The 22,581-nt window shown below is 42.0% G+C and overlaps 1 protein-coding gene across 1 annotated transcript in view; it reads right to left on the bottom strand.

The window, feature by feature from the left end:
• The window catches only part of LOC129860349 (BTB/POZ domain-containing protein KCTD5-like), a 43,934-nt gene that overhangs the window by 11,860 nt on the left and 9,493 nt on the right, over positions 1–22,581 (bottom strand). The window contains exons 2-4 of the mRNA XM_055930671.1: positions 6,414–6,522; positions 6,171–6,262; positions 865–960 (exon numbers count right to left, since the gene is read on the bottom strand). Of these exons, the coding sequence (XP_055786646.1) occupies positions 865–960; positions 6,171–6,262; positions 6,414–6,522 (297 nt within the window). The remainder of the gene's footprint in view (positions 1–864; positions 961–6,170; positions 6,263–6,413; positions 6,523–22,581) is intronic.

The raw sequence follows: 22,581 nt of genomic DNA, 5'->3' as shown, positions 1-22,581 counted from the left end.
AGGCCACAGTGTTCTTTGGGATCTGCAATGCTGCAGAAATGTTTTGATGAATTTACCACAGGTGGACTCCAATCAATTTGTAGAAACATCAAGAATGATCATTGGAAATAGGATTCGCCTGAGCTCAATTTCAAGTCTCATAGCAAAGTGTTTGAATACTTATGTAAATAAGGTATGTCCATTTTTAATGAATAAAAAAAACATTTTGCTTTGTCATTATGGGGTATTGTGTTTAGATTGAGGATTTTTTTTTAGAATAAGGCTGTAACGTAACAAAATGTGGACAAAAATCCAGGGTTCTGAATACTTTGAATGCACTGTGTTAAAGATTAAACATGGTCCCAAAAATGTCCTCTTAAGACAATACATTGTCAAGACAAACATGTAAATAACAAGGAGTATTACCAGAAAACAAAATGTGAAGGGGGAGGAGATAGATACAAAGGGGGAGGAGATAGATACAAACATCTTAAAATCAACTCAAAATGGCCACCTCGTATGCATAAAGCTGGGATACACAGAGGCCAAAAGGGTTGTGAATGGGTACATAGGAGACATGCAGTCACCAGCCCAAGGACAGAACATTGTGGGACACACCTTTCCGCTGTGGTTTGGGAAAGTAGAGTCCTCCACTTTCACAATTCAGCAGAAACTGACTGCTGGGCCCACCCATAACCTATACTGACAAGCTGCAACAACCAACTCAGAGCACAGAGGGATGCCCAGATCACATATAAGACACAGAAGAAAAAAAAGGACTATTTAAAATTAATGGATTGGATTGTTTGGGTGATATGAGGATTACGGGGTGAGGGAAGTACAAATAAAGAACATTTGTCTCCTTGTGGTGGGAGGCAGCGTTACCTGCTCAAACTTCCAGCCGTCTGACATTGTGGACACCATCTGGGTGAGCTCCTCCTCTTGGCACTGCAGCACCCGGTACACATGCTTCACTGGAGCCTGGGGAGAGAGTGAGAGCTTTACCCCGACCCATATGCATTGGGTGTATAACACATTAGGACGTCCACCCATGTTGCTCAAAATGACAAAATAAACATTTAGATAATGCTACTGCATCGAAACAGAACATGCAACTTAAGTAATGAAGCAGCCAATAAAAAGTAATCTTCGGAAATTTGCCAACGTGCACTTCGACACCGGTGCCCCTGCACATTGACTGACCCGGTACCCCCTGCTATTGTTATTTACTGCTGCTCTTTAATTATTTGTTATCGCTTACTTTTTTTTTTTTTCCTATATTATTTTCTTAACAGCATTGTTGGTTAATGCCTTGTAAGTAAGCATTTCACTGTAAGGTCTACACCTGTTGTATTCGGTGCGTGTGACAAATAACATTTGATTTTGATTTGAAAACAACATTCTAAACAGGCAACCGGATATCGGTTCCATATGCAACAACTAGGATCGGTTGCTAATATGACTAGGATTGTGCCTTTGGCTTCAGGACAATGAAATAAAGTTGATATGAAAACCAATAGAACAGGATATAAATGGCATAGCGGTGAGTCCAATAGGGAAGTAAAGGTACATCTGTCTACACAGAAATAGAATCATTCAAAATACTGCAACAGAAAGCCTGACCGCCACAAAGGAATCGAGGATCATTAGCTTCTTTAAAAAAAAAACTGCTGTGGATTGTTTCAAATCACAATAGACCTAGCTGATTATTCAGCTGCAGCTGTCAGTGAAAAGCATCTAAAATGTGTGAAGATGTGTCTTGATTCTAATTTAAAATGTTGAGACAAAAAAGGGGAGGGGTGTGTGGCGAAGATATAGACGAGTCTCTCTCCAGAATGGGTCAGCTGTCTCCCACCAATTCTTGCACATTCATTGGGCGACTCGTATACCCTTGGATCATGTACCATTTTTGGAGTGGAAACATTTATTTGCAGAGTTCACAACCTGCTACACTTGTGAGAAACAAGTTTTGGTTTAGTTCATAACCATTTACCAGATTTGTCTTTTGTTTGGAGTGGTTCATGTGAGCAATGAGCATGTCTGCTTTCTATGTCCTGATAATGCTGAGGGAGCATGAGTGCCTGAGCACGCATAGAAGTACCTGGCCTGCTGCGCGGAAATGTAGGAAAGTGTTTTTTTAACATCCATTGCGAATGATATATAAAAGAAGATATAATTCCTGGGCCTCCCAAGTGGCACAGCGATCTAAGGAACTACATCACAGTGCTAGATTCGTTACTACAGCCCCCGGGTTCATTCCCAGGCAGCGCCACAACCGGCCGTGGCTGAGAGTCCCATAGGACGGCACACAATTGGCCCAGCGTCGTCTGGGTTAGGGGAGGCTTTGGCCGGGGATGCTTTGTCTCATCGCTCCCTAGCAACTCCTGACGGGCCGAGTTCCTGCAGGCTGAACAGTGTTTCTGCCGACACATTGGTGCGGCTGGCATCCGGGTTAAGCTGGTGGCTGTTAAGGAGTGTGGTTAGGCGGACGCATGACTCCACCGTCGCCTCTTCTGAGCCCGTTGGGCAGTTGCAGCGATCAGACAAGATCGAGAGAAAAAGGGGGGGGGGGGGGATAAAATACAATACACACAGTCAAAAGTCTGGACACCTACTCATTCAAGGGTTTTAATTTATTTCCACTAGAATAATAGTGAAGACATCAACACTATGAAATAACACATGTAATCATGTACTAAGCAAAAAAAAGTGTTCTTCAAAGTAACCACCCTTTGCCTTGACAGCTTTGCACACTTGGCACTCTCAACCAGCTTCACCTGGAATGCTTTTCCAACAGTCTTGAAGGAGTTCCAACATATGCAAAGCACTTGTTGGCTACATTTCCTTCACTCTGCAGTCCAACTCATCCCAAACCATCTCAATTGGTTTGAGATCGGGTGATTGTGGAGGTCAGGTCATCTGATGCAGCACTGTATCACTCTCCTTGGTCAAATAGCCCTTACACAGCCTGGAGGTGTGTTGGCTCAATGTCCTTTCAAAAATAAATGATTGTCCCACTAAGCGCAAACCAGATGGGATGGCGTATCGCTGCAGAATGCTGTGGTAGCGATGCTGGTAAAGTGTGCCTTGAATTCTAAATAAAACCCTGGCAGGGTCACCAGCAAAGCGCCACGGTGGGAACCACACGTGGAGATAACCCGTTCACCTGCTCTGCGTTACAAAGACGCGGCGGTTGGAACCAAAAAATAAAAATTCGGAACTAATCAGACCAAAAGGGCAGATTTCCACCGGTCTAATGTCCATTGCTCATGTTTCTTGGCCCAAGCAAGTCTCCTTTTCTTATTAGTGTTCTTTAGTAGTGGTTTCTTTGCAGCAATTTGACCATGAAGGCCTGATTCATGCAGTCTCCTCTGAACAGTTGATGTCTGTTACTTGAACCCTGAAGCATTTATTTGGGCTGCAACTTCTGAGGTCGGTATCTCTAATGAACTTATCCTCTGCAGCAGAGGTAACTCTGGGTCTTCTATTCCTGTGGCGGTCCTCATGAGAGCCAGTTTCATCATAGCGCTGGATGGTTTTTGCGACTGCACTTGAAACTTTCAAAGTTCTTGAAATGTTCTGGATTGACTGACCTTCATCTCTTAAATTAAAGATGGACTGTCGTTTCTCTTTGCTTATTTGAGCTGTTCTTCCCATAATATGGACTTGGTCATTAACCAAATAGGGCCATCTTCTGTAAACCACAACTACCTTGTCACAACACAACTAACTGATTAAGGGGGAAAAAAATCCACAAATTAACTTTTAACAAGGCACACCTAACTGAAATTAGGTTAATGGATGTGCATTCTAGGCAAAGGGTGGCTACTTTGAAGAATCTAAAATATATTTTGATTTGTTTAACACTTTATTGGTGACTGCATGATTCTATGTGTTATATTATAGTTTTGATGTCTTCACTACTATTCTACAATGTAGAAAATAGTAAAAATAAAGAAAAACCCTTGAATGAGTAGGTGTGTCCAAACTTTTGACTGGCACACACACTTGAAGTCAGAAGTTTACATACACTTAGGTTGTTGTCAACTACTACAAATTTCTTGTTAACTATAGTTTTGGCAAGTCGGTTAGGACATCTACTTTGTGCATGACACAAGTAAAAAAAAAAACTCAAAAGAAAATCAGCCAAAACCTCAACAAAAAAACCTTTGTAGACCTCCACAAGTCTGGTTCATTCTTGGGAGCAATTTCCAAATGCCTGAAGGTACCATGTTCATCTGTACAAACAATAGTATGCAACTATAAACACCATGGGACCACGCAGCCATCATACCCCTCAGGAAGGAGATGTGTTGTCTCCTAGAGATGAACGTACTTGTGCGAAAAGTACAACTCAATCCCAAAAAAAGAACTGTTTGCCCATAATGACCATCGTTATGTTTGGAGGAAAAAGGGGGGCGCTTGCAAGCCGAAGAACACCATCCCAACCGTGAAGGACGGGGGTGGCAGCATCATGTTGTGGGGGTGCTTTGCTGCAGGAGGGACTGGTGCACTTCACAAAATAGATGGCATCATGTGGCAGGAAAATTATGTGGATATATTGAAGCGACATCTCAAGACAGTCAGGAAGTTAAAGCTTGGTCGCAAATGGGTCTTCCAAATGGACAATGACCCCAAGCATACTTCCAAAGTTGTGGCAAAATGGCTTAAGGACAACAAAGTCAAGGTATTGGAGTGGCCATCAATCCCATAGAAGATTTGTAGACAGAACTGAAAAAGTGTGTGTGAGCAAGGAGGCCTACAAACCTGACTCACACCAGCTCTGTCAGGAGGAATGGGCCAAAATTCACCCAACTTATTGTGGGAAGCTTGTGGAAGGCTACCCGAAACGTTTGACCCAAGTTAAACAATTTAAAGGCAACGCTAATTGAGTGTATGTAAACGTCTGACCCACTGGGAATGTGGTGAAAGAAATAAAAGCTGAAATAAATCATCCTCTACTATTATTCTGACATTTCACATTCTTAAAATTGGCCTATAGTCTGAGTTCCATGCACTCATTTCTTTAACCACCAATGGATCACAATGTATCAATGTTGACTGAGCTTTTTGTCATTTTAATTCTGATTGTCATGTAGTTTATCACAGCAATGATTTTGCGAAACGAATACGTTATTATTGAAATGAAACTGTTCCACGAAAATCATAACTGCCACGCAGAACGGTAGAATAAATTGTAAACTTCCCCAAACTTGAAACTCATGAGCCCCCTATGAAGTTTTTGCCTATAGGCTACTTTGACGGGAGGTAAGACATGACTCACAATATGAAATAAAACACTCAGGTGTAAGTATTTTTTTTTTTAAATGCACACCGCCTCCCAACTCACATTGTAAAGTAGTGGGTTACACGATGGTATGCTGCAATTGAATGGGAGGCGCGCTTCAATTACCAGTTGAGAATTAAAAACAGTAGCTCTTTTTAAATCACGCACCAAAACGTCTAACACACGATTTCATTCAAAAATTGTTGCGCAATGAAAGTGCTTAAAAAAAAAGCACATGTTTTACTCCAGCACACAACCAGCTGAGGCACTGCAGGAGAAATCCTGCTCAAAATAGGCTATGTATGCTGTGCGGGTGTGACAGTTTTGTTGGATAAATAAGATACACACGAAAAACACAGGCCAAATTAATTCCACTAAATTATGCAAATTAATCTATAAACCAATAAGCATGACGGTCAAAAGTATTTCCATCGACTGGTATTGCCATCAATTAATAAAAAGCATTATTTTGCAATGGGATTTATTTTCTCCAGGCCCTTTTGGGCAACAGTTTTATTCATCGGCTTTCTTTTTTGCTAGCAATTGAAAGCCAACGGAAACACAGACAGACACGCACACAGAGACGCACACAGATACAGGCACACAGACACGCAGAGATACTGAAGCATGGGATGGAGCAGGTGCATTTACTCTAACAGTGGACTCAGCCATGGTCAGGAACCCCTAAAGAGATAAAATCACAAGATGGCGCCGACAGATAGGAGCCTTAAGCAGAACTGCCCTAAGCAACTTTGTAGTATTTTGTTTTTTTGTGCACAAGCATTTCACTACACCCGCAAAACATGTGTATGTGAGTGTATGTGACAAATAAAATTGCTACGGTTTAAAATAAATGAATACAAAATCAATAGAGCGCAATGTGTCAATTGAGAAGTTCACCTACCTGTAAAGTTTTGCAGTCACGTTCCCTGATCTTGTCCTTGAGGAGCTTTATTAATGACGTGATATTGTAGAATTCGGCTTCCTCCAAGACACCTTCAAAAACACACATTTAGAATATATCCAGGCAAAAATGATTAACATACTGAATGGCCTGTTACAGAGAACACTTGAAAGCTGACATTGGAAACCAACTGCTTCACTGTGCACCTTGGCAGTAATATGCATATCACATGCCCAGTCTTACCTTCCTCAGCCAGGTCCCTGTTGAGCACCAGCTTGCCATGCCTCAGGTAGTTCAGCACCGGCCCAAAGTATGTGGGGTCTCGGTCTATAAGATATGCACCAGTGTCATCCTGAAAATGGAACAGAAAGAAAATATATTGAGTCGCGACTCACAATTCACCGTTGTTGGATGATGAAGACCAAGCTGAGTAAAGAGAGGAAATCCACTGGCCAGCTGTTAGTAGAATACATAAAACCACACCAAGTATATCAGGAAACAAAAGCCCTAACATCAACCCATATAAATGGAGAAAGCGCCTGGGATTATAATCCCTTCATGGGTTGAACTTGTCACAAATCGATTCTAGCCTAAATTCCCACAAGGACTTGGGGTTTGATCCTCATGCGCTCAAACAGTGAGCAATCCCATATTCCTGTAAGTACTGTGATTAGAACAGCATTCTCTCCTTGGGGAATGGGAGGTTAAAACAATTAGAGCAGAACGAGATTTGGAACAGGAGGCCGAATCCAGAGGGGACCAAGAGGAAAACACTACTGCACCCTCTCCAATGCAAAACCAATTAAGACTGCAGAATGCAACACAATATTACATACTGTAGGCCTACAAGACGTAACAAATTACACAACCACCCTCTTCGTTCCATTAAAACACAGAGGTCATTGAGACAGTTTGTCCGCAACCTGCAAGTAACACCTGTCCCCTGAGAAGAGAATAAAAGGACCATTCAAGTAAGGATTAAATGGAAATGGTGTGGATGTCATTTACAAAAAAAACCTGTGGGGGGGGTGAAACACAAAACAAATGTTGTGCAAATCCACTTAATACAACAGGATGTGTGAGTTTGCATGAAGTTTAGTATTTGACTTCAGGAGTGATCTAGACAAATTGTCTGACGCACTAGAACACACGCTTAATTTTCATACTTTCCAGGCCTTGGTCACAGCCTAAGAAACCTAGGCAAACTCCAACTGACACACATGCATCTATTTCACAGCTACCTTCACCAGATAGACTGTCACCAAATGTTGTGAAACCCAATTAGTCTTTCCTATAATGAGAAACTGTCTCAAAGCATTCTCTATGGTGCTGAACCTGAACCTTTTTGGCTGACTGGCCTCCTTTCCATGGCAAAAATACCCCAGTGGAGCCCATGGGTTATGAACTAGCCTAAATGCTCCGAGTCCGTTTCTTGCTCTTCTGCAGACACTAAAGTTTAACCACAGATACACTACCGTTCAAAGGTTGCGTCACGTAGAAACGTCCTTGTTTTTGAAAGCAAATGTTTTTGTCCATTAACATCAAATTGATCAGAAATACAGTGTAGACATTGTTAATGTTGTAAATGACTATTGTCGGTGGAAACAGCTGATGTTTAATGGAATATCTACATAGGCATACAGAGGCCCATTATCAGAAACCGTCACTCCTGTGTTCCAATGGCACGTTGTGTTAGCTAATCCAAGTCTATCATTTAAAAAAAGGCTAATTGAATATTAGAAAACACTTCTGCAATTATGTTAGCACAGCTGAAAACTGTTGTGTTGATTAAAGAAGCAATAAAAACTGGCCTTCTTTAGACTAGCCTTCACTTCTCAGAACAAGAATAGACTGACGAGTTTCAGAAGAAAGTGCTTTGTTTCTGGCCATTTTGCGCCTGTAATCAAACCCACAAATGCTGATGCTCCAGATACTCAACTAGTCTAAAGGCCAGTTGTATTGCTTCTTTAAATCAGCACAAGTGTTCAGCTGTGCTAACATAATTGCAAAAGGGTTTTCTAATGATCAATTAACCTTTTTAAAATGTATAAACTTAGATTAGCTAACAACGTGCCATTGGAACACAGGAGTGATATTGCTGATAATGGGCCTCTGTACACCCATGTAGATAATCCATAAATCAGCCATTTCCAGCTACAATAGTCATTTACAACATTAACTATGCCTATTTGGGCTGGGTCCTCATGGCCCTGTGGTTGAGTCCCCACTTGAAGTAACCCTGTTTTTGGGAGAGTGGTGATTAGAGGAGCAGTGGCTCGTGATTGATGTGGACCAACACACAAAGGGCACAATGTTATAATGAAAAACAAGAGCCTCCCTCTGGGGGAGCACCGGTCAACAAAACACAGGGAAGGGGACGAAAGGACGAGGGAGAAAACCATAGGGAAATCAAGAGGGGGAGTAACAGAGTGGACAAGTAGTGATATAGAATGGGATAGGAGAGTAGGAAAGGGGAAATAATTTTATCAGCTAAATTAAGTGATAACAAGTGGAGGTTGTTGTGAGACTAAGATGCTGATGGGGAACATCAGAGAATGTTCGGTCGCGATACCATAAAAGTCACGTATGATATTTGAATGAGCTCAGGTGGAAGACACACAAGGATATTCAAAGAAAGACTGACAAGTCTAATGAATAATGTAACATGCCATTGTGGAGTAACTTAAAACTCCCATCAAACCTTCTTGAAGGACAGAAAACATCATTCATTTATGCCCAGTCCATTTGAGGTCCCCAATGGCTGCCCTGTCATCTAAGGCCAGATATAATAAAGCTAGAACCACAGGGATAGGTAGGTAAAGACTAGATAAAAGCCTACAGCAGCTAGATCAGGGCAGTGAACATACTGTGGTTCTAACATTATGCGCTGAGAGTCGGGGAAGCAAGTTCAGGGAGTGAGTGTTTAAATAAAATAAACAATCCAAAACAAGAAACACTAACAACGCACAGACAGGAAACTGAAACAATAATGCCTGGGGAAGAAACCAAAGGGAGTGACATATATAGGGAAGGTAATCAAGGAGGCGATGAGTCCAGGTGAGTCTGATGACGCGCAGGTGCACGTAACGATTGTGACAGGTGTGCGCCATAACGCGCAGCCTGGTGACCTAGAGGCCGGAGAGGGAGCACACGTGACAGTGGTGAATATAAAATCGACAGTGGATGGAAAATGCCAAACCGTACACCAAAGATGGAAAATTTGCTCTTAGTTCATGAGCAAGATATTGGCAGCAAGATATGTCTGTTGCCAGATACATTAGATGCGGCTACGGCGGCCATGAAATTTGGCAGCCGGTTATTGTCATGAAAAAAGACTGCCAGTCTCACAGTGAGTGAACGTTAATTAACAAAACACATTTAGAATCTTCAGGCCTCCACACATACAAGCCTCTGATGCGTTCCTTTGAAACATCTACATTGTATTTTTAATGAATACATTTTATTTACTGTACACTATCACAGTAAATCCATTAGTCATGTCTAAAGAAACATTGAAATGAAGAACATTTCAGAAGAACAGAATGAGTTGGCCTATGTTATAGGCTTGTTTATTTAGCTGACAAGATATGCTTTTAGTCACGGGACATTTTATAGTAGGTAGAATAGAACTTATCAGCTTGAATAAAAGAAAGTATATTTTTCCCCATTAGGCCTACTGCGCAAGTGAGCATATTAAAAAAGTGGCTATTTTGAGCTTATAAGTGAACATTAAAACAATAATAATCTAAAAAACTGGTCCTATATGCTAGATAGAGTTATTTGGCCACTTTAGATGTGACGATACAAATCTCGTATTAAAAAAAAAATCCAAACATGAGCAGCATGGTGCGACTATAGGCTATTGATTAGAGAAAGTAGGGGGGAAAACACTTGGGCTCTGTTCCTTGCCTCAGGCTGCACTCTCATCAGTGATCATATTTTCACCCATCATACTATTCTCTTTCCTGAATATGTACAATTTGTTTAGATTTAGAATGGACTATTATCAAATGGGCAGGAACAGAGGCAGGGGGGATATACATGGCAGTTGTCTGGAGGCCATGTGTTCCCAGCCAGTCTGTTTTTTAGGCTACGTCGGGTTAATAGCAGAGCATGTGCTTACTGAGCAGCTGAGAAATAAATATTACACTTATTTCTCTCCACGTATCAACCATTGTTTGAGATGCATGCTCTTGCTGCCCGACACGTGATATTCCGCCCAAACTGAATGCCATGGGCTCTCCAACCTTGTTCCTGCAGCTACCCAGTGCTTACATTTGGGAACCAAGTGAAATCTCGGAAACATTGATAGTAACATGTATTCGCAATGAAACATATTTCACTAAACTGTTGACAGCCTTTCTGCGCACTCGAGAAAGTTCTAATAGAGAGATGGAAAAGCAAGGTGTGGAAATATTTTGTATAACTGAAGGTAATGCGTCACCCAATTAAATTATGAAAATATAAATCCTCTATTATGCTATTCAAAATCAAAACACAAATTCACTACATGTAGGCTAACTAAGCCTCCCTGCAAAACAACCAACAGCATTGCCCAGGCTATACGTTCTCTCCCAGACTTATGGATATACATTTTGGAGCGTAGCATAAAGTAACCAGTCCATCCAGTATGCATAATAATAAAGTCCACGCTCAAAGGCGATTACTGAAATTTAATTAATGTTGGAGTAAAGGCTTGTTCAATTATGTACCAAAATACATCTTAAAATCAGTTTGCACAGAGATAATGTGACGAGATCCTGGAGGCACATCACCTCCTGTTTCAGCATGATAATGCACAGCCACATGTCATAAGGTTCTGTAGACAATTCCTGGAAGCTGAAAATGTCCCAGTTCTTCCATGGCCTGCATACTCAAAATACATGTCACCCATTAAGCATGTTAGGGATGCTCTGGATCAACGTGTAGGTGAGATAGTGTTCCAGTTCCCTCCAATATCCAGCAACTTCGCTCAGCCATTAAAGGAGTGGGACAAATTCCAAAATCAACAGCATGATCAACTCTATGCGAAGATGTATAGCACTGCATGAGGCAAATAGTGGGTCACACTGGTTTTCTGATCCATGCCCCTACTTTAAAAAGTTCTGTGACCAACAGGTGCATATCTATATTCCCAGTCATGTGAAATCCATAGGTTAGTGCCTAATTAATATATTTCCTTATATGAACTGTAATGCAGTAAAATGTTTTAAAATTGTTGCATTTATATTTTTGTTCTGTGTAGTAGACCAAAGTGCTTAACAAAAACCCAAAGACATGAGGGTAAACAAACTGTAATTAGAAGGGGGAATAGACATCTGAGAGGGGAAAGCCTTAAAGCATTCCCTAATCGTTCTCCCATACACAATACAAATCCTCCTGCAGGAAATACCACTGTGGCCCGCCCTTCAACGACATGAAAGTCAAACGTTTGCTGGAGCTTGAAAATGCCTAGCACTTGAAAGCTCAAAGTAGTAGTTCAAATTTCACTCCTTTTTTTTTATAACTGATGCTTAAAATGTTGAAGAAAAGGGTAGCTAGGGAACTTGATTCTGAGTATGCAGCTACAGATATCAGAATTGAACAGAGGAATAGACCCTCCAGAAGTCACAAAACTGAAACTAGCACTTAGTGTAAGTCTGATCATTGTAGGGTTGGAGCAGATGCCCCTTAGTTGTACACCTAAGAACTCACTGTCAAATATAACTGCTATTTAATCCACACTCATCTTATTTTATACATTGCTATTGATCACTGCATCATTGAGTTTAGAGCTTGCAAGAAAGACTTCACTGTACTTGTGCACGTGACATTAAAACTATGTAGAATCATCAATTTTCAAAACATTAAACAGTGTCATTTAGTAGTCTGACCTTTCCTCTGGGTTTCCCCCCCCCCCCTGCTTTCCTTGACCATTTAAGGTACAGATCATTCACCAGGCTCACAGCCGGTGCATTTAGCTGAACAATTTATGACAGATAAATGTTTCAAATTAACAGCTCCTTTTAGAATCCCCTGAAAGCTTTCCCAACATAAGAGGCCGTGAGAGTGTCATCACGGCTGGGCTGGCAAAGGGGAAATCACTGCCGTCCAGAGCACTCTAGGTGGGGAAGAGTACTGTATCGAGGAAGAGAAAGTAGCACAATGTAAAATATTTACCATCAGTCGACAGGGAGACCGTAACATCTGACTCTGCTTCTCTATCACGTGACCAACTGAGCTGGATAACTTTCGGAGCGTTACATCACCGGGCCAACATGGCATGTTCAGTCATCCATAATTATCTTCTTTTTTTTTTTTTTGCCAGTGTGACATCACCACAGAAGTGGTGCTGACTTTTAACTTGTTCTGTCAGTGACAGCAGCACTGTGGCATTGTGTTGAGCGGTGGCAGTTTGAAGGCAGAAGTGGAGGAACAGGGAGCTGATCATGTTAAATATTTACCCTGCTTCCCTCCTACAGAGTGCTCGGGTGTGAAAAAGCATGAACCAAGCACTAAAATGCGCACCATGCTTCTCACACACTGTGGCGAGAGCCTTCTCAGCCAGCAAATGGAGAGGAATATGAAAATAATTAGATGTGAAAGGAACAATAATTTTATGCTATGGAATGCTTTAAATAATGATGTTGCGATCAAAACCAGAGAACTGGAATTTAAATTTGAGTGGTCCTGCATTTGGTTGAGAGGATTAGCCTGCTCTTACATTAACAAAAGGCAGAAGTGATGTAGTGTCCTGTAAGCTTGTTATGGTCCTAAAGTCATTAGATAGAGTTGTGGATGGTCTCTGCTGTTGCACAAATCTGTCAAGAGATGTGGTAGGTGTTAAAATTTAAAAAAAAGTCACAAATAAAAAATAGCATTTATTACACACAAAAATATTTGGCCCGTTTCTGCATAATTATTTATTTTATATACTAAATGTTATCAGCTCTTCAACCAAAACATTACATTAAGGAAACTGAGTTTACAAAATTATTTTTTTCTTAATTTAACAAAGTTATGCAACACCCAATTCCCCACTGTGAAAAAGTAATTGCCCCCTTACACTGAATAATTGGTTGTGCCACCTTTAGCTGCATTGGTGGAAGGTAGACCATTCCATTCTTATGTGCCGGCTAACGAGTATTGGTGTCTGAGGGGTCTTTGGCCTGGTTTGCTAAGTACCCCTCAAAGAGTGCAGTGTATAAAGTCAGGAAATCTGCTGTCTCAGCCACTGCCTGTCACCAAGGGAGTACCCCAAGGCTTAATCCTAGCTCCCACGCTCTTCTCGATTTACATCAACAACATAGCTCAGGCAGTAGGAAGCCCCATCATCCATTTGTATGCAGATACAGTCTTATACTCAGCTGGCCCCTCCCCAGATTGTGTTAAATGCTCTACAACAAAGCTTTTAGTGTCCAACAAGCTTTCTCTACCCTTAACCTTGTTCTGAACACCTCCAAAACAAAGGTCATGTGGTTTGGTAAGAAGAATGCCCCTCTCCCCACAGGTGTGATTACTCCCTCGGAGGGTTTAGAGCCTGAGGTCGTCACCTCATACAAGTACTTGGGAGTATGGCTAGACGGTACACTGTCCTTCTCTCAGCACATATCAAAGCAGCAGGCTAAAGTTACATCTAGCCTTGGTTTCCTCTATCGTAATCGCTCCTCTTTCACCCCAGCTGCCAAACTAACCCTGATTCAGATGACCATCCTACCCATACTAGATTACTCGAGCGGCTAGATGTTTTTTTACCATTCGGCCATCAGATTTGCCACCAATGCTCCTTATAGGATACATCACTGCACTCTATACTCCTCTGTAAACTGGTCATCTCTGTATACCCGTCGCAAGACCCACTGGTTGATGCTTATTTATAAAACCCTCTTATCAGTTGGTTATATCTGGAGTACTCCTGTCTTATCCAGTGTCCTGTGTGAATTTAAGTATGCTCTCTCTAATTCTCTCTCGGAGGACCTGAGCCCTAGGACCATGCGTCAGGACTACCGGGCATGATGACTCCTTGCTGTACCCAGTCCACCTGGCCTTGCTGCTGTTCCAGTTTCAACTGTTCTGCCTGCGGCTATGGAACCCTGACCTGTCCACCGGACGTGCTACCTGTCCCAGACCTGCTGTTTTCAACTCTCTAGAGACAGCAGGAGCGGTAGAGATACACTTAATGATCGGCTATGAAAAGCCAACTGACATTTACTCCTGAGGTGCCGACTTGCTACACCCTCGATAACTACTGTGATTATTATTATTTGACAATGCTGGTCATTTATGAACATTTGAACATCTTGGCCATGTTCTGTTATAATCTCCACCCGGCACAGCCAGAAGAGGACTGGCCACCCCTCATAACCTAGAGAGGAACCAGGCTTCGGCCTTTCTAGGGAGTTTCCAAGCCACAGTGCTTCTACACCTGTATTGCTTGCTGTTTGGGGTTTTAGGCTGGGTTTCTGTACAGCACTTCGAGATATTAGCTGATGTACGAAGGGCTATATAAAATAAACTTGATTTGATCTTATGCCTCACTCCCCCTATCGGAGATATCTACTGCAGCCCTCATCCTCCACATATAACACCCGTCCTGTCAGTCACATTCTGTTAAAGGTCCCCAAAGCAAAAACATCCCTGGGTCGCTCCTCTTTTCAGTTCGCTGCAGCTAGCGACTGGAACGAGCTGCAACAAACACTCAAACCGGACCGTTTTATCTCAATCTCTCAATTCAATGACTCAATCATGGACACTGACAGCTAAGGCTGCTTGTATGACCTTTCTTGGCCTTAGTGCTGTTGACTTTGCACCATGTTTTTGTACTGCTACCATGTTGTGTTGCTACTATGTTGTCGTGTTGCTACCATGCCGTGTTGTCATGTTTTGCTGTTGTCTTAGGTCTCTTTTAATGTAGTGTTGGGTCTCTCATTGTGATGTGTTTCGTCCTATATTTATTTTGTATATTTTAATCCCCGGCCCCCATCCAGGAGGCCTTTTAGTAGACCGTCATTGTAAATAAGAATTTGTTAACTAACTTGCCTAGTTAAATAAAAGGTTAAATAAATAAAGACAGCGACATGAGCGACTACAGGAAGCATTTGGTTGCAGTGGAGGAATTTTGGCTCACTATTGTACGCAGAACTGCTTTAACAGAGCGACATTTGTGGGTTTTTAAGCATGAACTGCTCATTTCAAGTCCTGTCACAACATCTCAATTGGGATTATTTCTGGACTTTGACCAGGCCATCTGGGAATTTGACTAGGTCTGCCAAGAGTGTGCAAAGCTGTCATCAAGGCAAAGGGTGGCTATTTGAAGAAGGTAAAATATATTTTGATTTGTTTAAAACTTTTTTGGTTTCTACATGATTCCATGTGTCATTTCATAGTTGTGATGTCGTCACTATTATTCTACAATGTAGAAAATAGTAAAAATAAAGAAAAACCCTTGAATGAGTCAGTGTCCAAACTTTTGACTGGTACTGTAACACTTTGCTGGCTCAATCCCTCTGGAAACACGAATTTGGGAGTATCTGTCAGTTGTCCTGACTGCATGAGCGTACAACTCCCCCCTCCAAGCAATCTGTCCCCGGCTTACCCCAATGTGCAAAACAGTCTAGCCAACAACATGAATAATGCAGATCTCATCCTGAAGCAAGTCAGCCTGCGTGACTGAAGACCAAGCAACTAATTTCCTGAGGTGGGAAACACTACTGCGTCGGCCGAAAAACAGAGCACTTGAATTAGCCATCAATCTTTGGCACTTCCTAGTCAGGGTTGGGTTGTGTAACGTGACAAACACATGCCTCACACTAATTCATGCATTAACATTTTTAAACGGTGTTGGCTATAGGCTGACTATGGTTGTCAGGAATAGATATTTTTATATCGAAGGCGACTTAGTCAAACCTGCCGCCAGACAGATATGTAGAGCATTAGCGCAAGAGCCCAATCTGCATTTAGGCAGGGGAATGGGCTGGGCTGCTCCATTTATGATCAGCTGTTCATGTTTGGGTAAACCACACCAATTTAGGCTATTGAGAGATTAGGAGATTTGGATGAATACACATAAATATGAAAGGAACTGAGACAACAGCAAATCCAGGGAATGTAGGGTAATGAGAGATTAACAGTGCTAGTAGGCTAGATGAGAGCAATGGACTGTGATGGAGCAGTAAGAGAAGCACACAAGGATGCTTTTAAAACAGACGAAGCAGTGCCTGGAAAAGTGAAACATATGGTAAAAGGCTGGAACACTAAGCCAGTAGGAGGGAGAGGGCATCCATACAGGCTGCTCCTTACAGACCAGACACACAGCAAGAGGGTAAAAGGGACAGAGGATGGTGGTCATTGTATACGTTTGTGTGTGTATGAGAGCTAACATGGGAGAAAGGATAAAAGACCATCACATAGATATGGTGGCCCAGTGCAGCCAAAAACATGATTTTCCTGTGATTTCCCTCCCACACTACTGTCAAAAGTAATGGCCTTTTAGTGTAACCGCTGTTTGAAAAGACTGAAATTTCAGCCTGTTTTTGTGGGATGGAGTTTTGGCCTGACTGGTGACGTCACCAGGCGGTAAATTCGTTAACAGACAAATAGGAAAAATTATTTAGAGAACAGCTAGTTCTCTCCTCCCCACTCAGACATACCAACAGCTAAGAAGCTGTTTCTTTTTGACCACTTTAATTGAAAACTATCACAGCAGGGTACTTAATTGTTACCAGGAAATTATTTGATTGTGATAAAAACAGCTGCATTGGACATTTAACTCAAGTTAACCTCGAAAAACAGTTAATCATCATCATCATCGCAAGTAGCATCACACTAACTGGTGCTGCCCATGTACACAAATGCCCAACGGATGAAAAGGAAATTCACCACACTTGCCCAGAATTTTTCATTCATGTAAGCTCTCAAACTAAAGTCTATCAACGGGTTGGCTGACAAGGTCACAAATTATGCACACGCGTCGATGAGGCAGATGGCCTTATAGCGTTATGATTCTGAACGGTCAGATAGAGGCAGTAAAGAAGTAAATGGAACTCAACTGAAACAAGATGCTGTGGCCCAGAAAAATGTACCTATATTTAGGCTATTGTTTTTATGTTGAGATAAAAATGGGAGTGTAATGCTTGTATGGATGTCAACCCCAATACATGTTCATGCCATCGTCACCAATCAACAGCAGTTAAAAATGACTGACTACTACCACAGATTTCTGTACGCTAGCTATGCTACCAGCTTACAGTGCATTCAGAAAGTATTCAGACCTTGACTTTCCACATTTGGTTACATTACAGCCTTATTCTAAAATTGATTAAATTGTTTCCTCCCCCCCCTCAATCTACACAAAACACTTAAGTATTTCAGCCCCTTTACTCAGTACTTTGATGAAACACCTTTGGAAGTGAATACAGCCTCGAGTCTTCTTGGGTATAACGCTACAAGCTTGGCACACCTGTATTTGGGGAGTTTCTCCCATTCTTCTCAAGCTCTGTTAGCTGTGTAGCGACAATCCCCATCCAACGTATTTTCAGGTGTCTCCAGGCTGGGCTACTCAAGGACATTCAGAGACTTGTCCTGAAGCCACTCCTGCGTTGTCTTGGCAGTTTGCTTGAGGGCGTTGTCCTGTTGGAAGGTGAACCTTCGCCATAGTCAGAGGGCATGAGCACTCAGTTCATCTTTCCCTCGATCTTGACTAGTCTCCCAGGCCCTGCCGCTGAAAAATATCCCCACAGCATGATGCTGCCACCACCCCGCTTCACCGTAGGGATGGTGCCAGCTTTTCCTCCAGATGTGACGCTTGGCATTCAGGCCAAAGAGTTCAATCTTTGTTTCATCAGACCAGAGAATCTTGTTTCTAGTGGTCAGAGTCCGTTAGGTGCCTTTTGGAAAACCATGTGCCTTTTACTGAGGAGTGGCTTCCGTCTGGCCACTCTACCATAAAGGCCTGATTGATGGAGTGCTGCAGAGGTGGTTGTCCTTCTGGAAGGTTCCCCCATCTCCACAGAGGAACTATAGAGCTCTGTCAGAGTGACCATTGGGTTCTTGGTCACCTCCCTGACCAAGGCCCTTCTCTCCCGATTGCTCACTTTGCCCGGGCAGCCAGCTGTAGGAAAGGTCTTGGTGGTTCCAAACTTCTTCCATTTTAAGAATGATGGAGGCCACTGTGTTCTTGGGGACCTTAAATGTTTTGGTACCCTTCCCCAGATCTGTGCCATGACAGAATCCTGTCTCGGAGCTCTACAGACAACTCTGACTTCAGGACTTGGTTTTAGCTCTGACACGCACGGTCAACTGAGGCCATATAGACAGGTGTGCGCGTTTCCAAATCATATCCAATTAATTGAATTTACCACAGGTGGACTCCAATCAAGTTGTAGAAACATCTCAAGGATGATCAATGGAAACAGGATGCATATGAGCTAAACTTCAAGTCTCATAGCAAAGGGACTGTATATTTATGTAAATAAAGGTAACTTTTTATTTCAGAAATTTGCAAAAACTTCTAAACCTGTGTTCGCTTTGTCGTTGTAGGCTTCTGTGTAGATTGAGGGGGGGGGGAATAAGGCTGTAAGTTAAAAAAGTAATGGCGTCTGAATAGTTTCCGAATGCACTGTATACGAACAGGAGATAAGCGGTCACTTCACCAAAAACAGCCAAATCGGCGGACCACATTGTGGGCGTGTTACAATCAGGGATGCAAACTGGTGAGGGCCCAAAAAGGGGACACTTTTTTGCACTGAAACATGCAACAAAAAAATCCCTGCTGGGGGAAATGCAGGTTAACTAATTAAACAACAAAGAATATGATCTACATGATCAGTCTCTGTGTGTAAAATAAAGTGGTTAATGTGAACCTAACTCACAGCTAAAATTTTTTAAAGAAAGCAATCCAATGTCATTTGTTGCCGAGACTTTACTGCAAATGACACTCAAGTCGAGGAAAAAACAATAAACGAATATTTCAGTTAGCCATGACAGCCTTTATAGAGCGCTTGTGACCACACACACTTAAATATTGCACTTGGGAAGAAAAAAAAAATCTTCAAAGTAGAAACAAACAGGCATTCTATTTTTGCTATTATAGGTGGCCACTATAGTTGATGATCAAGTTCACAGAGTAAAACATTTTATAATCCCCCCTCAATCACACACGTGTTACTGTCAAATTCAACACAACAAAAGCAATATCTTTGGGCTACACTGCACATTATACACTTACTGCCTGTGGACATCTGTTCTACAATGTGCCAGCAGAGCAGGATACCATTTGTTGGCATAATTGATCTCTTTCAGGCAGAGTACACCTGGCATACCCCTTTTTGTCCACTATATTGAGAAAGAGGGAAAGTCTGTGGTGTTTCTTTCACCTCTATAGTGGCATCCAGCTTAAGCCAGGTCCACTTGTTTAACAAGCAACGCCTCATTTTCACCTAATTCTCTCATTCTGAAAGTTAACCACATACTGCAGAGGGAAAACAGTTAACATAGCGGTTAGTTCGTTAGCTAGTTAACATTTCACACAGATTGCCAGGGTCCAGTAAGCAACTAACACGTTATAACTTCAGGAACGGCAAGGAGTCATATACCAGTTAATACTATAGCGAATTGGTTAAGTTACTACTAATGCTAGCTCATCTGTTTTAATGTTAGCTAGCTAACATTAGCTGTGTGACTTTATTAGCCAGCTAATTTTCAATAAATGAATAATTTCAACAGATTAGTTGGCTAATGTTGCTCAACATTTCTTTGGCTAGCTAACAGATAATTCGAACCAGCTAGCAAGATAACGTTACTTAATGCTAACAATACTTGGTCCACCACACTTTCTCCCTCACCTCAAACTTTCCAAATGCCAGTTGTTTTTTTGGTTACAGCTCATTAAGTAGTCTTCATCACCTTCCCACCCCGTGGTCAGGCTTCTCACCTAAAATTACTGCCTCGTTATCGTTCAGGGGACTCGCTGCTGTAACTGGCAAGCTGCCTTTCCACTCTCCGCTGTCTTTCCAAAGCATGCGCTGATGCTGTAACTAGCAAGTTCGTTGTCTCTTCAGTCACGTGCTCTGCTGCGCTGCATTCTGTTGTGAACAATTGGCTGAACCTTGGATATTGCCAGTATTGCTTCAAACGCGCATCAGTCGTTCACTTACTACAGCCAGTAGTGATCCAAAGCCCCCTCCCAAACTTTCGGATCTACACAAATCACATAGGTCACCTATTTTGGATACAAAACGGCAAATTTCTCCGAAAGTTGACTAGTTTGCATCCCTGTACAATCCAATTGAGAATCTGTGGTATGACTTAAGATTTCTGTACACCAGCAGAACTCATCCAACTTGGTATTTTATTAGGATCCCCATTAGCTGTTGCAAAAGCAGCAGCTACTGTTCCTGGGATCCACACAAAACATAATATCATTAGACAAGAACAGCTCAAGGACAGAACCACATACATTTTTAAAAAGGCACAAGTAGCCTACATATCAATGCATACACAAACTACCTAGGTCAAATAGGGGAGAGGTGTTGTGCCACGAGGTGTTGCTTTCTGTTTTTTGAAACCAGGTTTGCTGTTTATTTGAGCAAAATGAGATTGAAGGACGTTCCATGCAACAAGGGCTCTAAATAATACTGCACATTTTCTTGAATTTGGGGACTGAAAAGACCTCTGGTGGCATGTCTGGTGGGATAAGTGTGTGTGTCAGAGCTGTGTGTAAGCTGACTATGCAATTTGGGATTTAACACAATGTTTCTTATAAAATAAAAGTTGTGATGCAGTCAGTCGCTCCTCAACTCTTAGCCAAGAGACTGGCATGCATAGTATTTATAATCAGCCCTCCGATTACAATTAAGAGCAGAACGTGCCGCACTATTCTGGGCCTATTCTGCAGCTTGACTAGGTCCTTCCTTGCAGCACTGGACTAGAGCCTGCAGAACTTGCTTTTTGAAGTGTGGCGTCAAAAGCAGAGTATCTATTACCTCTTCCCATCTTAGCAACCATTGAATCTATATGTTTTGACCGTGACAGTTTACAATCTAAGGTAACGGCAAGTAATTTAGTCTCCTCAACTTGTTCAACCGCCACCCCATTCATTACCAGATTCAGCTGAGGTCAAGCACTTAAGGAATTATTTGTACCAACATACAATGCTCTTAGTTTTAGAGATGTTCAGGACCAGTTTACTGGCCACCCATTCCAAAACTGACTGCAACTCTTTGTTACGGGTTTCAGTGACTTCATTGGCTGTGGTTGCTGATGAACAACATGGAAGGTGCGTTCCACGAGTCGCTAGCGGAGTGGAATTAACCTTCCACTGAGTTGCATTATTTTTCAGAGAACGCAGAGAGCCCCGAGTTGATTATCCCTTTCATGACATGGCTATAATTTAACACATTTGCCAATGGAAATGTGTTCAACATCCACTGAAGTAGCTAGCACATTTACTAGATCACTACAGTAGTAGTAGTAGTAGTAGTATCGCTCCAGATCAAAACTCTAAAACCTACAACCTCATTTTGACCAAAATTAACCAGCGATTGTGGCCATGGTTCTTTTTCCAAGCTATACGGAGGGTGCTCTAACAAACAAACGGAGTCTTGGGAACACCATGCAACCTGGAACTGAGTGAGTAGTGTTAGGTCTCATGCTATTTTGAAAGCCAAGAAGAAAAATAAAGTACATTACAATTATATATATATATAAAAAAAAAATGGGGACTGAATGCTGAGTTAAGGCTCCCAGGCTTGCAAGGACAGACAAAATACAAATTAAATTAGCACTAAGGTGTGTCGAGGCCTTTGGGCCCAGCAAGTGGCAGGAGTCTTTGAAGCATCACTGACATTTTCTACAAGAAATCTGTCTCCAGAAAAAAAAGTTTCTCCCAAGTGGGTGTGACACCTAGTCCCGTTGCCTGCTGCAGTGCTGCTTGGATTACACCTGGCGATCTGTTCACCATCTGCCCTGGCCTGTCTCGTACAGGTAACCCCACCACACTCACCCAAGCTGTCGCTCACCTCCAGAACTCAGGCACTGTTGGGGCGAGTGACTCTGAACTTACAATGGCTAGCCCCAAGTCGTTATATATATTTTTCTTGTGCATTTTGCCTCATGACTCCTACTTAGTTGACTATGAACTTTCTTTACCCAACCATAGGACAGACTGTTTGTTCAGACAGTCGGGACTCTATTGGTTACAGACTTTTGGCCTCCCATCCTAACCACCTCTGTATTCAAATCAAATCTTATTAGTCACATGCGGCAAATACAACAGGTGTCGACCTTACAGTGAAATGCTTACAGTCAGCCCCTAACCAACAGTGCATTTTCAAAAAATACAGATAAGAATAAGAGAAAAGTAACAATTAAAGAGCAGCAGTAAAAAAAAAAAAATATATATATATATACACAGGGGGGTGCTGGTACCGAGTCA

Source organism: Salvelinus fontinalis, chromosome 8 (assembly GCF_029448725.1).
Source record: "Salvelinus fontinalis isolate EN_2023a chromosome 8, ASM2944872v1, whole genome shotgun sequence".
Lineage (NCBI taxonomy): Eukaryota > Metazoa > Chordata > Actinopteri > Salmoniformes > Salmonidae > Salvelinus > Salvelinus fontinalis.
The sequence above is the reverse complement of the archived record's forward strand: the minus strand, read 5'-3'. Positions and strand labels throughout refer to the sequence as shown.